The 14,827-nt window shown below is 32.6% G+C and overlaps 1 protein-coding gene across 2 annotated transcripts in view; it reads right to left on the bottom strand.

The window, feature by feature from the left end:
- Positions 1 to 14,827, bottom strand: part of ITGAV (integrin subunit alpha V) — a 131,262-nt gene that overhangs the window by 43,186 nt on the left and 73,249 nt on the right. For both annotated transcript variants that reach the window (XM_007494484.3, XM_056794105.1), the window contains exons 7-13: positions 9,416 to 9,541; positions 8,599 to 8,643; positions 6,969 to 7,012; positions 6,827 to 6,883; positions 5,001 to 5,053; positions 4,340 to 4,542; positions 142 to 333 (exon numbers count right to left, since the gene is read on the bottom strand). In XM_007494484.3, coding sequence (XP_007494546.1) covers positions 142 to 333; positions 4,340 to 4,542; positions 5,001 to 5,053; positions 6,827 to 6,883; positions 6,969 to 7,012; positions 8,599 to 8,643; positions 9,416 to 9,541 — 720 coding nt within the window. The remainder of the gene's footprint in view (positions 1 to 141; positions 334 to 4,339; positions 4,543 to 5,000; positions 5,054 to 6,826; positions 6,884 to 6,968; positions 7,013 to 8,598; positions 8,644 to 9,415; positions 9,542 to 14,827) is intronic.

Raw genomic sequence — 14,827 nt, 5'->3', positions numbered from 1 at the left:
TTTCACAAAAAAAAAAATAAATCATTAGGAAATCAGTAATATAGAAAAGCCTTATATTTTATTTTAATATAAATCAAGATAGTAAACACTTGATTCTACAGCTAATTTAACATATGTGTACACTGTTTTAAAAGAACACACCTGGATATCCATTTTGATCTATATCTGTGGCTCCTTTCAATGAGTACCCAAAGCTTGGTGGCATGGCCCGGGCAGCCCACTTTCCTTCTAGGATTTGAGATGGTGCTGAATTCAAGCCAGTTGCTCTTCCATTGTAGATATAAACAATTCCTCGTTTGTCCTCACCTCCATAGGGGGCAGCAATTGCAACATCTGTGAATAAAAAGAAAGGACTTCAGAAAATTTGAGCGTCTGCAGAAAATAGACTTATGGATTCCCATAAACTACTCTAATGGATAAACATAACATTAAAGCTTGAGTAGAGCATTGTTTATTCAAAGACAGTGTGTTTCAGTTCAAATTTAAACAAACCAGGTCCCTTAGGCATTTTGTTGGATTCTTAGTAGTAGAAATCAGTCTGGTCTAGAAAGTTGTTTCAGCAAAATGTACTCATGGAAACAAGATAGTTCTGTGGAACAGAGGTATTTTCCAGCTCTTATAATTTGAAGTATCACAATATTCGCAATTAAAGCCAGACTTTGGCTATTGGAAACTCTTATCCTAGGAAGCCAAGAAGGCAGCAAGAAATGAAGCTAGCACAAAAAAAAAAGCTTCCAAGTTAAAGACAACCTAAAACTAAAGCCCAGGATCAAGATCTACAGGTTGTCTGCTCTGGATGTTAATGCACTCTCCCCTCCTTAAATTATCTTCCACTTACCTTCCACAGTAAAATGTGAAGTTCTTTAAAGGCAAGAAGTATTTTTATATCCCTTGCACCTAGCACAATAGCTTTCTTATAGGAAGTGCATGTTTAATTGCATCAAATTAAACAGTTGGTATAGAAAATATGTTATTAATATAATAGGTTCCAGGCATGACCTTGATCTTTTATAGTTCAATTTCTGTACTAAATCAGGAAATAAGCATTTATATCAGCTGCCAACTCCTGAAGCTTTCTTAGGATCACCATTATCCTTCTTACTCTGACTTAGAAAGTCTTTTAGTTTGCATATTTTTCATAGATCTGTTAGTGAGCTTGCTAACTATCTTATTCATGTAACTAATGATAGTTCTATTTCTTACTTAGCTTCATTACAGATGAGATCAACATTAAAATAATTTGGGAGGCAAGTTTCTTGTAGCAAAAAAGTATTCCTTATAAAGACATAGTTTAAATAACACTGAATATCCAAGTCAAAGGGAGTCACAGAATTTTGTTTGGATTACTCATGTAATTAAAAAAGTATATTAAAATATACACCTTCAAGTATACCAACAAAAGCATGGTGTTTAGGATTTCATTAGTTTTAATAGCATCTTATTTAGAATTTTAATAGCAATTTGAGGTCAAGACCTTGGCATAGTGCTAATTTTTATCAGTTACAGGAAAGAGCAAAACAAGCCTTTGATTCTTGTAGGAGTCACAGAACAGTCAAGCAGATTTTTAAAAAAGGAGGATTACATTCTAGCTAATTTCAAATAAAAAAGGAAAATTCAAATTCCTTAAGGTATTTCCAGGATTTTGAGAGGATTTCTCATTTTTAATTACATAAAAGTTTAGAAAAGATAGTCTATTTTAAGGAATTTGTACTATGTACAAATACAAATATGTACATTCCAGTACCCTAGCTCTAACAAGTGATATCAAGGATACTTTAGGAAATCATGACTCTTCTGGATAATGTTAACCTACAAAGTTTAGGATACATGCTAACGAACATACATATTCACTTTCATAACATTTATGCTAATATACTTCATACATACTTTCTTCATATCCAATTTTGGAGCTTTCATTCATTTTAAAATCAAAAACTTCATTGAATCTCTATTTCTTTCTAATAATAGTTTATTAGCTATTAACCCAAATGAGTACTTTCCTCATAAATGCCTCTTTTAAGCTTTAGCAACAACCATAACTTTAAAATTGTCCTATAGACAGGATGTATTAAAGATAATTGGATATCAAATTCAGATAAATCCTAGTATTTGCTGCTAGGTAAACAAAAATCCATGTTCATTCTATCATGGTTTTATATTTATTTATAATTTTTTTCTAATCTTGAGTTCTATTTTGTTGCTGCTACTTGCTTTCTTTGCCATTATTGTTAAGGCTCTTTTCATCAAAGAGACCCATCTACCTCCTTTAGCCCTTTCTTAGGGATTTTGACTATTACTGTATACCTTACTCTCAGATAGAAATGTTATACTTTTGTACAAAAGTAGGAGACTGACTCCTGCTTTGTTCTTTGTATCCTTTCAGAATATACAAACCCATTATCTATGCCTTTTTTAGCAGTAGCAGCAGATGGTTCTGATGTATCTAGGTGTCAACCTGTATCTTTTCCTTAATGTATATGAGCGATTCATAGTTCATCATTTTATGAATTCAGTTTGGGTAATTTTTCTCTAACTGTGTTAAGGTAATATAATCCTTAAGTTGCTCTCCATTTTTACAAGACTTCTAAATTGTAAATTTCCTATCTTCCTTTATGTTTAGTATTTTTAATGATGAGAAGTTCTGTTGGTCTCACTGTATTATTTCTCATGTCTGATCTACGTAATAATTTCATTTAGTTTATGCTAGTTTTGTCATATTACTAATTTATTTAGAAGATTTTAGATATTAAATATCAAAGAAATTATTCCATTATAATGTAATAGAAGTGCAAAAGGGAAGGGGAGGAAAATTCTTCCCTCCCCAAAAGTGTTTAATCAATTCTTTTTTAGATTGCTATGTAAATATTTCACTATTACCATTATTGGGTTTTTTAACCCTTACCATCCATCTTAGAATTAATACTGTGTATTGGTTCCAAGGCAGAAACTGGTAAGGGCTAGGCAATGGATGTTGTGACTTGCCCAGGGTCACATAGCCAAGAAGTGTCTGAGGTCAAATTTGAACCCAGGACCTCCCATCTCTTCTGGCTCTCAATCCCTTGAGCCAACCAGCTGCTTCTCCTGTTGCCGTTATTGTTAAGAAAAAAAAAGGCCACTCCTTAATTTTTGCTCCTTTACAAACTGAAAGATATCCCTGAAATGCTTTCTAAAGCAAAATGTTCGGATTTTTTTGTCTTTTTTCCCTTTGGGTTCCTTAGACACTGACAAAAATGCTGCGAATGTATCAAATGCAACTCAATTCAACAGCCATTTATTGTGCCAATTAGATATAAGACAATATGTTAAGTACTTGGGATATACAAAATGAAACTGTTCCCTGACCTCAAGGAGCTTACATTCCAATAGCCACGGTGAAATAGTGGATATAAAATTTGTTGTCAATTATTTATTCATTCTCTTCATAGGCAAAATCAATGAAGTCTGCCACATAATTTTTGCAGAAGAGAAGGCTTATGAGAGACATGATACTATTTTAAGTACTTGAAGAGCTGTCATGTAGAGAAGAGAATAAACTTGCTTTGTTTAATTCCAGGAAAAAAAAAGAGTCAAAAGAAATAAGTGGAAGTTACCAAGACAAATTTTGGCTTTAAATAAAAAAAATGACAAGATCATATATTTAGAGATGGAAACAACCTTAATTATCTCATAAAGGAGTTATAGAGATATTAAGTGACTTACTAGGGATCACATAGTGCCTGATGCAGGATATGAACTCAGGTCTCCCCTTATTCTAAACCCAGTGCCCTATCCACTATATCACTTACTTGCAAAATTAAAACTATCCAAAAATAGAATAGACTGTCATAATAAATTATGGATTTCCATCTTTAGAGGTCTTCAGCAGAGACTGGATCACCATTTTTCAAATGTGTAATATTAGGTATTTCATGAGCCCAGGAAATTTTACATTTTCTGCTAACTCGGGACAAGAGGGCACTGTGACTAAGCAGATTATATATTCTGTTCTTTTAAAGAGGACATCAATAATAGCATCATCAAGACCACAAGAAACCTCACAAACTACAGTTTAGAGTTAATTTGGTAGCAACCATAATGATGTTACCAATGAGTTAATCTGATAATGTGTTCCTTTAAAAAAATTGCAATTCAATAGTAAACCATTTTATTTTTTTAAGTGGATAACTTTTAAGAAGAAAGTAATTATTTTTGGGGGGGTCTAATAAAAAGAATTATTTTTTGAAGCTGAACTCACTTTGGAAAGAAAATTGCTTTCATCAGCTACCACATGTAAGGTCTCTGAATTTGTGGCTAGGACATTGCAGATCAATAGTCAACAGTTCATGAAATGCTCTCTTACCATTGAAACCATCCTGGTCAAGATCTCCCAGAGGAGCAATAGCACTACCAAATCTAGCAAAGATCTCAAAGCCATTCAGCTTTATGATCTGAAAACCTCCTGAAGCTTGCTGCAGACACATGGAGACTTGACCCACTTCCTGAAGTTTGCCATCAGACCCACGATCCATGAAGAGAGGGGCTCCAATAAATACATCTGCATAACTGTAAACAATAGAGTCTTTCAATATGCACAGTCTTGCATATAACAATCAGTTACCAATTTTCTACTAATCATTAATCTAACCCTCCTTTTTACATTTCCCACAACTATGTAGACACATTAAATAATTTCTCAGATGATCATTTCAGATTTGTGTCTGCTTTCAAGTTTCTGTAGCATCTGCAAACCATTTGTACAATGAATTTGTTCCTTGACACTAGAAAGATTAATGAAAAGCAAAAGATCTGTCTTCAAAAAAGATTACAAATTATAAGAATCATTTTAAACATTTTAAGATAAAGTCCATTTTACAGAAAGTGCTTGAGAGAAAAAAAAGTATACAGAAATAAGAGAGTTAAAAAATTACCCTAAACCAGTTTATTTAGGCTTAGAGAAGCTATTCATAAACAATGAAAGCAACTGTTTCGGGAAACATTTTTTTCAAAAAAGAAAAACTTACTCATCTCCATTAATGTCAGTGGAAGCTACAGAAAATCCAAAATATGCAGCCATCTGGATAACAAGAAGAAAAATGTTATAATTCCATTTAAATGGTTTATGGATACCATTTTTGTTTTTTATTTTTCAAATCAAGAAATGTTCTTTCACACCTTCAAAATATTTATGTTCCCCTCTTGTTATTATCATCCTTTAAGAAATAAAAAATTGATAATAAGGTAGTTATTTGTTTTCCTTAAGTTATTGATAGGAAGAACATGAGAATCCTAACCAAATTTCATTCAAATGACTCAGAGGTTCTGCCATTTGTCACAAGGTTCTACCAACAAGAACTGCCATTTAATTATGTCTATGGCAGATTTCCTTTTAGTCCTGCTTTCTCCCTTCTTACTCACACACTCACATGCATGTCTTTTTAGTTGAATTTGGAAGCTGTTATGTCTCATACAGAAAATAAATTCAAATGAAAATGTGGCAAATGCCACTTACCAGAAAATAAAAACATGATTTTTCTAATGTAAAAGGTTTTTTAATTGCTGTTTTAAATAATTTGTCCTTTGAGAGAGGGGAGAAATTTCCTTCTTTCTTATCACTTTGCCAATTTATTTTCTAGTTCATATCCCACAAACATAAGTACATGCAATCTTTTATCCAGTGACTTCCAAATCCACTAGAGGGTGCTATTATTATCAAATTCCATTTAGATTATTATGAAGCTAGTACTATCAACAATATTTAGTACAAAAGCATTCTCAGTGACCAGCAATGTATTTATCTACTTTTTAAATGAGTATTTAATGATAATTAATAAATTAATAACAATCAATTGCTTGTTCCTATCTCTCCTCTCTAGGATTTTGTGATACTGCTCTATCTTGGTTTTCCTTCTCTTACCTGTCTTACCTTTCTTTCTCAGTCTCCTTTGCTAGATTTTTATCAATGTTATAACTACTAACTGTAAATATTACCCAAGACTCTGTCCTGGGTTTTCTCCTCTTTTCTCTAAATTTTGGTGGGTTTATCAGCTCCTATGAGTTCAATTATCTTCTTCATGCAAATGATTCTTACATTTTTACATGGCATTAGTCTTCCTCATAAAAATCTGGTTCCAATTGTTGAAAGGAGGAAGGATTGGAAGGAAGTACATAAGTAGTTGCTATTATTATTATTATAGATCATGATAAGCTAATATAGTGCTTATTATGTATCAGGCACTGTGCTAAGCATTTTATAAATATTATCTCATTTGATTTTCACAACCTTGGGAGGTAGGTGCTATTATTCTCTTCAATTTAGAGATGAGAAAACTGAGGCAAACAGAGGTTAAGTGATTTGACCAAGGTTACACAGTGTCTCAGGTCAAATCTGAATCCAAGACTTCTTCATTCCAAGCTCAGTTCTCTATCCACTATGCCATCATGTTTTATAAACACACATGTTTGTGTGGCTATCATAGATGTATTTTGTGCACATGTATATCTACTTATAGTTTATCAAATAAATATCACTCATATAAATATATTCATTTGTTGTCCTTCATACTCAAAAGAGATCCAAAATGGTGCCATGATGTCAGAGTCAAGTTCAATGTGTCCAATTGTGGACGATCAGACCAATACTGTCACAAAATGCTCTACCACAAGTCAGACACAAATAGTACATTTGGACATTTGGGATGGAAATGCCTCTAAATTTGTCCATCTCACTTGCCTTTTGAGCTAGTGTAATTCTGCTTTTTATTTTTAAAATTATTAATTATATATATATATATATATATGTATGTATATACACAGAGAGAGAGAAAGAATATAATTTTAAGAGGCTTACCTGTTCTCCAGTAAAATTATACAAAGATGACATATTTTTTCCATCATAAATATAAACCTGTTTAGGATAAATGAAATTTCATGAAAATATGGTAAAATACGAAATGATCTAACTTTTATAAAGCATAGTTTAATTTTCTTACCATTCCCAATGTTCTCGCAGCTCTTGGAACTCCAGAAACAAAGTCTGAAAAACAACAATGACATTAATTACTGAGATGAGTAAAACTAAGTTCATGGTTTGCAAGAATCTAAATACTAGGAGATATTCTATTTTGTTATTTTTTTTTGTAAAACAGAAACAGAAAACTAAAATTGATAACTGTGGTTAAGGATTCTTGTTCACAGCAATACCAGAAATTAGTAAAGCCCACATCCAAATTTTTCAAAAACTCCTGAAAATAACCAGTGCATGTCCTCATAGGACCTAACTGAAAAGACAACATTTTATATATATATATATATATATATATATATATATATATATATATATATATATATATATATATATATATATATATATATATATATATATATATATGTATGTATGTATATGTATACATTTATATATATACACAAAGAATATATTCTTAGGAATTAAATAATAGAGAGAAAAATAAGTAGAGAAATGTTGAGCACACAGTATTCCTAATTAGGTGGTGATAGTAATTCAAGGCTCTGCAGAATAACTGTCAAGGAAAATTATTAGGGATTAGGAGGCAAATTTAGAAGGAAAAGAACGTGGTATACTTAAAAGTATAGAGGGAAATTTAATAAGTTAATCAGTGAAGTTAAAAAAAGTAGCCCCGGGAGCGGACTATATGAGGAAATAGTATAATCATTGGCATTATGGAAAGTTCCAAAATAGCTAACTGATTCAATCACAAAGCTGCACATAGCAGTGGAGCTTCAGAAGATGGGCAGAGTAGCTGCCATGCAGAAAAGTATTGCTTGTTATATTTAAGGAGGAAGCTAGAAACTTTCATTAGGTTAGCCAACCCTTCTTCCTTTAGGAAGTTTGTATAGTTCATAAAGTGAAAGTATAAACCACTTAAATTGCAGGGATGATACTCATTGTCTGGATTTTCCCAAGAGAAACTTTTCTGAACTAGATGCATTTCCACACTGGTTCTTGAATTCTATAATCTGAAAGAAAACAGTCAGGGGAGAGAATCTCTACCTGTCTCTTCCCTGAGTGTTTGATATTATATAGCAGGGAATATTATCATTTCTACTTGGTAAAGGATGCCTGTTCTAATGAGGCCTTAGTCTATAATATGAAGGCCTTTCATCATCAGTTTTGACTGTATTTCTATTGCAGCACTTGTTTGGAAATGGTACCCATCACTCAAAGAGTGTGTTTTGAGAAGTCTAAACATAAAAATGAGTTTTAGAGGAATGTGTGTGTGTGTGTTTTTATCTGTTGGGGATATAAGATTGTTAAATAGAAATATTAAGCAGTTTATATATAGGGTGCTGTACAATTGTTGCCATTGTAAATTCCTAAAAAGAAAAAAAAGAAAAAGAATAACTGATGGTATTAATTCTTACTTGAGCCGACAGAAGGATGAGAATTACAGTTTTGAGGGAATACTAGAGGGTCATAAATCTTGACTACATTTTTAAAAGTCTAGAATTATTCTCAATATACAAAAATATCTTACTCCATAATCATGTTTCTAAAGCTGTTACTGTAATCTAGAGCCATCATGTACTTAAAGATTTTGACCAAGTGAAGAATGGAGTATTTCTCTCCATATTAAAAAGTCATACCTTCTATGCCATCATCATTGAAGTCCCCAACAGCCACCGAATAGCCTAAGAAAAAACCAAAAGAAAAAACTATAAGATTTTCAGTGTTCTTCAGGCTTCAAAAAATCCCTAACTTTTCATGAATGTGTTAATTGTAATAATGTTATATTTATGTTGTATTTTTAAAGTCACAAAATAATCATAAATAATGTAAATAATACCCTGGCTTTGATACTGACCACTACTTGAATGATCTTACTTAAATTACTTGAGTCTCTATGAGGATCAGTTTACTCAATCATAAAAAATGAAGGAGGTTGAATTATATAATCACTAAGGTTCACTGCTGTTCCAGAACCTACAGATACCTGTTTTATAAATGAGAAAAATGGAATTCAGTTAATTTAAATGATTCAAAGGAGAGGGCAGCATCTTATTAAAGAGAGGGGATGGGACTTGAAGCCAGATAAGATGCCAATTAAATCCCATCTTAGACCTTTAGTAGTTGTTTGATACTGATTAAGTCACTTGATCTTTCTGGGCCTCAGTTTCCTCATCTGTAAAGTAGTGGGTATTAGAATCAATGGCACATAAAGGTCCTTCTCCATCTAAATCTATGCTCTAATGACTTGCCCACATCCAAACAGCTAGTATCATGGTTAAGATTTAAACTCAGTTTTCTCTGACTCCAAGACCAAGGCTCTTTCACATTTGTCAAGTGATCTCTCAGTTTAAGAACAAGAAATCTTGAATATTTTACACAATATTAAATGACCTAGAAAAGAGTGAAAAGGTATTTTTTTGTCTCCAATTAGAACTCTATATTTAGAATTCTTACCTAGGTAGCTGTCATCAAAAACAGCCTGAGCTGTTCGAGTTGCTAACTGGTTATTATACTTGATGCTGTATACATGAGGGTCATATTTAGATACAATTTCTGCCACTTGATCAGAAATGAGCTGACCTGAAAAAAAACAAAAAACATGGTGACTTTCCAATAAAGAGCATCTCTTATAAATTTAAAAAAGACTGTTTTTAATGTAATTATTAGATTCTACTTGAAATCCCTAAGCAAGAATACAACTCCATTATACAATGAAAAACAAACTACTAGTCTGAAGATAGGTTTAATGATGCCTTTTCATTGATTCATAATTATTTCTTATTTTAACTACCAATGCTTAAGCAACTCCCTGCAAATAAATTAGGATTTTAAGGAAGTACATCTAGCTTCATAATGATACTGTTATTTAAAGAAAGAGACCTTTAATTCTGCAGGTTATTCTTCTAAACCTTAATCAAGACATTAAAAAAAAAAAAAAGGACCGGGGGCAGCTGGGTAGCTCAGTCGATTAAGAGCCAGGCCTAGAGATGGGAGGTCCTAGGTTCAAATCTGGCCTCAGCCACTTCCTAGCTGTGTGACCCTGGGCAAGTCACTTGACCCCCATTGCCTAACCCTTACCACTCTTCTGCCTTGCAGCCAATATACAGTATTGACTCCAAGATGGAAGGTAAGAGTTTTAAAAAAAAAGACCCTAGGATTTTGTTGTTGTTGGTTGGGAGGGAAAATTCTACAATGAAAATCATTCAAATAATTTCTCTCACTAATTTATTTTATTTTCTCAGTGTGTATACATACCCAGCCTCAAAATGCAGTGGAAAACATTAATTTTTCTGTCTGTACAGCTCTGGACCCAAGTGATTGTATTTTTTTTAAAACCCTTACCTTCTGTCTTAGAATCATTACTGTGTATTGATTCCAAGGCAGAAGAGAGGCAGAAGAGTGGTAAGGACTAGGCAATGGGGGTCAAGTGACTTGCCCAGGGTCACACAGCTGGGAAGTGTCTGAGGCCAGATTTGAACCTAGGACCTCCCATCTCTAGGCCTGGCTCTCAATCCACTGAGCTACCCAACTGCCCCCACCCTTTTTTTTAAAAGACAAAATATTGTATTTTTGCCAGCGATCTTTCTCTTTTCTATTCATTCATTAATAAACACTGATTTTTCCCTGTGTGCAGAGCTCTGTGATGGGTGCTGAGAGAGATAAAAATTTCAGATAGCATACAGTCCTTGCCCTCATGGGGCTCACAGCCTAATAGGGGGCTATTAGACAACAACAATGTGCACAAGTATACAACAAAGTCAAGTCCCTATGACTACAGACAAATCAAACTACATTTAAAAAAGAGTCAGTTGATCCACCATGGAGCCAAGAAGTAGAAATGATAAAAGGTTTTCCATTTGTTCAATATGAAAGGCAGATTTCTACAATTCAGAAAGAGCAAAATTTTGGTACTTGTCTTATTTGTTTCAGTCACAAAGGCATAACATATAACCCAGGCAAAATGATCAGATGAAACACAGTAGACATTATCTTTGTCATCATTTTATCATCCCATTCTATATAGGAAGCTTTTCCTAAACTCTCAAGTCTAGTGATTTCCTTCCATTAATTATTTCCTTTTTATCCTCAATTTACTTTGTTTTTGCTCATTTGTTTGTTTGTCCTCTACTCCATGAGCTCCTTGATGGCAGGGACTGTCCTTTTGTTTTGTTTTTGTTTTTTGTTCCTCATCACTTAGCACAGTTCCTAACACACAGTAGGTACTTACTAAATGTTTACTGACACAGAACTTAGTGATCTTGTATATTTTATTACCTTGTCTAGAATTTAAATCTGTTTATTTTTTGCAGCATCAGTGACTTCCATTTTACCAAAGTATTTTCATTCACTGAGTGAGTCATTGCAATTATTATTAAATTCTAGCCTCCATGTTATTCACACTGTTGTTGCTAACAATAATAAAAACTTCACTGAACATTACATCAACAGCTGAAAAATCTTTTTAGAGTCCTTAGAATAGTTTTAGATTTACAGTGGAAAAAATGCATCTACAGACAACACTCATTTTTATATACTCAAATTTTATTTACAAAGCTTCAAAAAGAATAATTCACCTCTGCTGGTTTGTTTAACATACTCCCAGTCATGTCACACAAAAAAAAGAAGGGTTAATAAACAACTCTGATGGGTAAGCTCAAAATCTATCTTCTTGACAGTGTTTTGGCTTACAGGCATACCCATGTGATGTTTCCTCCTCTCCCACAGCATGCCAGTCTGTTCATGTAGGCAGGCAGTGAATGGGGGTGGGGAAGGAGGGGAGAAAAGGAATACATTTTTTTAAAATCCCATGTGGAAATCTCAGGGATATTGCACACTTCACTACTCTGTTTTTAAAACTGTCAAATTTAGTTCTGAATTTTGGTAAATTGATTCATTTTCCTTTTAGGTGAAAAATAAAAAATTTATGAAAATTCAAATCTATTTATTAAATAACTAATTGTTTTTTTTTAAATCTAATGTATTTTTGGTAATACATTTAATATTCTCTACTTACATCCTCCTATTCACTGATTCACATTTTCCCTCTTATTGGGAAACCTATCTAAATAATCTTTTTCCCTTATTTATTCCAGATTTCCCACTTCTTCAATTAACTGATTCTTTAGGTTACGTATAACCCTTTACCTATAGAAAACCATAGCTTTTTAGTTCAAATCTTTTGGAATAAATCTATTTCATCTAGGAGTCAAATATTCAGGCTAGCAAAAAGTGGGATAGAGGTGGGATGTGGCATTATTTATAGATGAAACAAATAAAATTAGCAGGCTGGGGAGGAAGTTATCCCAGAAATATTGCAAGTATCTTCTACTTCTCAACGCAAATTTATGAAGACACTATTTGTAAATCTCAAAACTATTTTCATGAAAAATTTAAATTCCATTCAACAGTTGAAAAACAGTCACTGGCACTAATACAGTAATAGCCTCTCTGGTCCTCCAGTGATCAAGGGAAGAAAGCAAGGAAAAGGGAGCAGAACACATCAAGTATGTGTATATGCATGTATTTATGTATGCATACACATATATGTATATACATTTCTAATAAATTACTTCTCTTCAAAAAATATTCATATTTGATCTCTTTAGGAGGGTGTACTGGAGCCAGCTCTAAAAATTTCATTGTGAATATTTACACCTCTTAAATTAACATACACTACAAATCAGGGTTATATTTATTACTCTGTTGATTGTCTAGGCTTAAGAAAGTGATAGAGAAAATGTTAATAATGAAGATTTAATCGATTTTTAACAGAGTGTTTGATAGGAAACAATGGGAAATTGAAACTTCAGACACAATTCCAAGGCCTTATTCCTCTCCCTATTTCTGGTATTCATTGAATTACATAATTTTTTATTACCTTTATTTTTAAAATAACACATCCAAGAAACTGGATAGGATTCAAGCACAAGACCAATGAAGGATTACATCCTTTTCATCTCAGCCCCAGTCAAAGTTAGAATGATGTTCATCATCTGGTGATCAGATCAGTCACTTTGTTATATTTTGATGATCACGGTGAATTTTCTAGTTGTGCATTTTTATTATCATGCAAAACACACATCCATATTGGTCACTGTTGTAAGAGCACACTCATACAAACCCCAAACCTCAAAAAAAAAACCATAAATACATTGATGTGAAAGATAGTATGCTTTGATCCACATCCTTCAGACTCAAAGAGTTTTTTCTCTGGAGTTAGACAGTATTTCTTGTCATAAAATTTCAGGATTGTTCCAGATCATTGTTTTGCTGAGAGTGGTCAAGTTTTCACAGCTGATCAGCGTACAATATTGTTGTTATTACATACAATGTTCTTCAGATTTTGTTTATTTTGATCTGTGTCAGTTCATGTAGATCTTTCCAGGCTTTTCTGAAATCATCTTACTTGTTATTTCTTATAGTACAATAGTATGCCATCATCAACATTCATTCAGCCATTCCCCAATTGATGGACATACCCTCAATTTCTAATATTTTTGTCCCCTCAAAAAGAGTTGCTATAAATATTTTTGTATAAGTAGGTCCTTTCCCTACATTTTAGAAAAATTGGGGGGGGGGGGAATGTAGACCCAGTAGAGGTATTAAAGGATTAAAGGGCATGCAAAGTTTTATCGCCTTTGGGGCATAGTTTCAAATTGCCCTCCAGAATGGTTGGACCAGTTCACAACTCCACCAATAATATAAAAGGTGTCCCAATTTTGCCACATTCCCTCCAACATTTATCAATTTCCTTTATTGTAATACTGGTTGATCTGATGATTTTGAGTTGGTACCTAAAAATTGTTTTAATTTTCATTTCTCTAACCAAAAGTGATTTAGAATATTTCTCATATGATAATTGATAGATTTGATCTCTTCATCTGAAAATTGCTCATTTACATCCTTTGACCATTTTCAGTTGAGGGCTGCCTTGTAATCTTAAAATTTTTACTTATTTCTCTACTGATTTGAAAAATTAGACCTTATATGAGAAATTTGTTAAAAATTTCCCCCCAATTTGTTATTTCTCTTATAATCTTGGTTACATTAGTTTTGTTTGTATGAAAGCTTTTTAATTTTCTCTAATCAAAATTATTCATTTTACATATTATAATGCTCTCTGTCACTTGTTTCACCATAAATCATTCCCTTCTCCACAGATCTACCATATAAACAATTCTATGTTATCCTAATTTAGTTGTAGCATCACTCTTTATATCTAAATCATATGCATTTTGACCTTATCATGCTATAGGACATGAGATACTGGTCTATACCTAATTTCTGCCAGAATGTTTTCCAATTTTTTTCAGTAGTTTTTGTTTAACAGTAAGCTCTTATTCCAAAAGAAGGTCTTTGTGTTTATCAAACACTCTATTCCACTGATCCACCATTTTATTTAATAGAAAGTACCAAATTGTTTTGATGATTCTTACTTTTTAGTATAGTTTGAGATATGGTATTGCTAGGCCCCCATCCTTCACATTTTTTTCATTAATTCCCTTGATATTCTTGACCTTTTCTTCTTCCAGATGAATTTTGTTATTATTCTATCTAGTTCTATAAAATAATTATTTGGTAGTTTGATTGGTATGGCACTGAATAAGTTAACTAATTTAGGCAAAATTGTCATTTTTACTATAATAGCTCAGCCTACTTGTGAGCAGTTAATCTTTTCCTAATTGTTTAGATCTGACTTTGTGTGAAAAGTATTTTATAACTGTATATAATATAAATCCTAAGTTTTCCGTGGCAAGTAGATTCCCAGGTATTTTATATTGTCTAGTTATTTTAAATGGAATTTCTCTTTCTATTCTCACATCTAAACTTTGTTAATATATAGATATGCTGATAATTTATGTGAAT

Source organism: Monodelphis domestica, chromosome 4, assembly GCF_027887165.1.
Source record: "Monodelphis domestica isolate mMonDom1 chromosome 4, mMonDom1.pri, whole genome shotgun sequence".
NCBI classification, from domain to species: domain Eukaryota; kingdom Metazoa; phylum Chordata; class Mammalia; order Didelphimorphia; family Didelphidae; genus Monodelphis; species Monodelphis domestica.
This window is presented reverse-complemented; position numbering and strand designations above follow the sequence as displayed.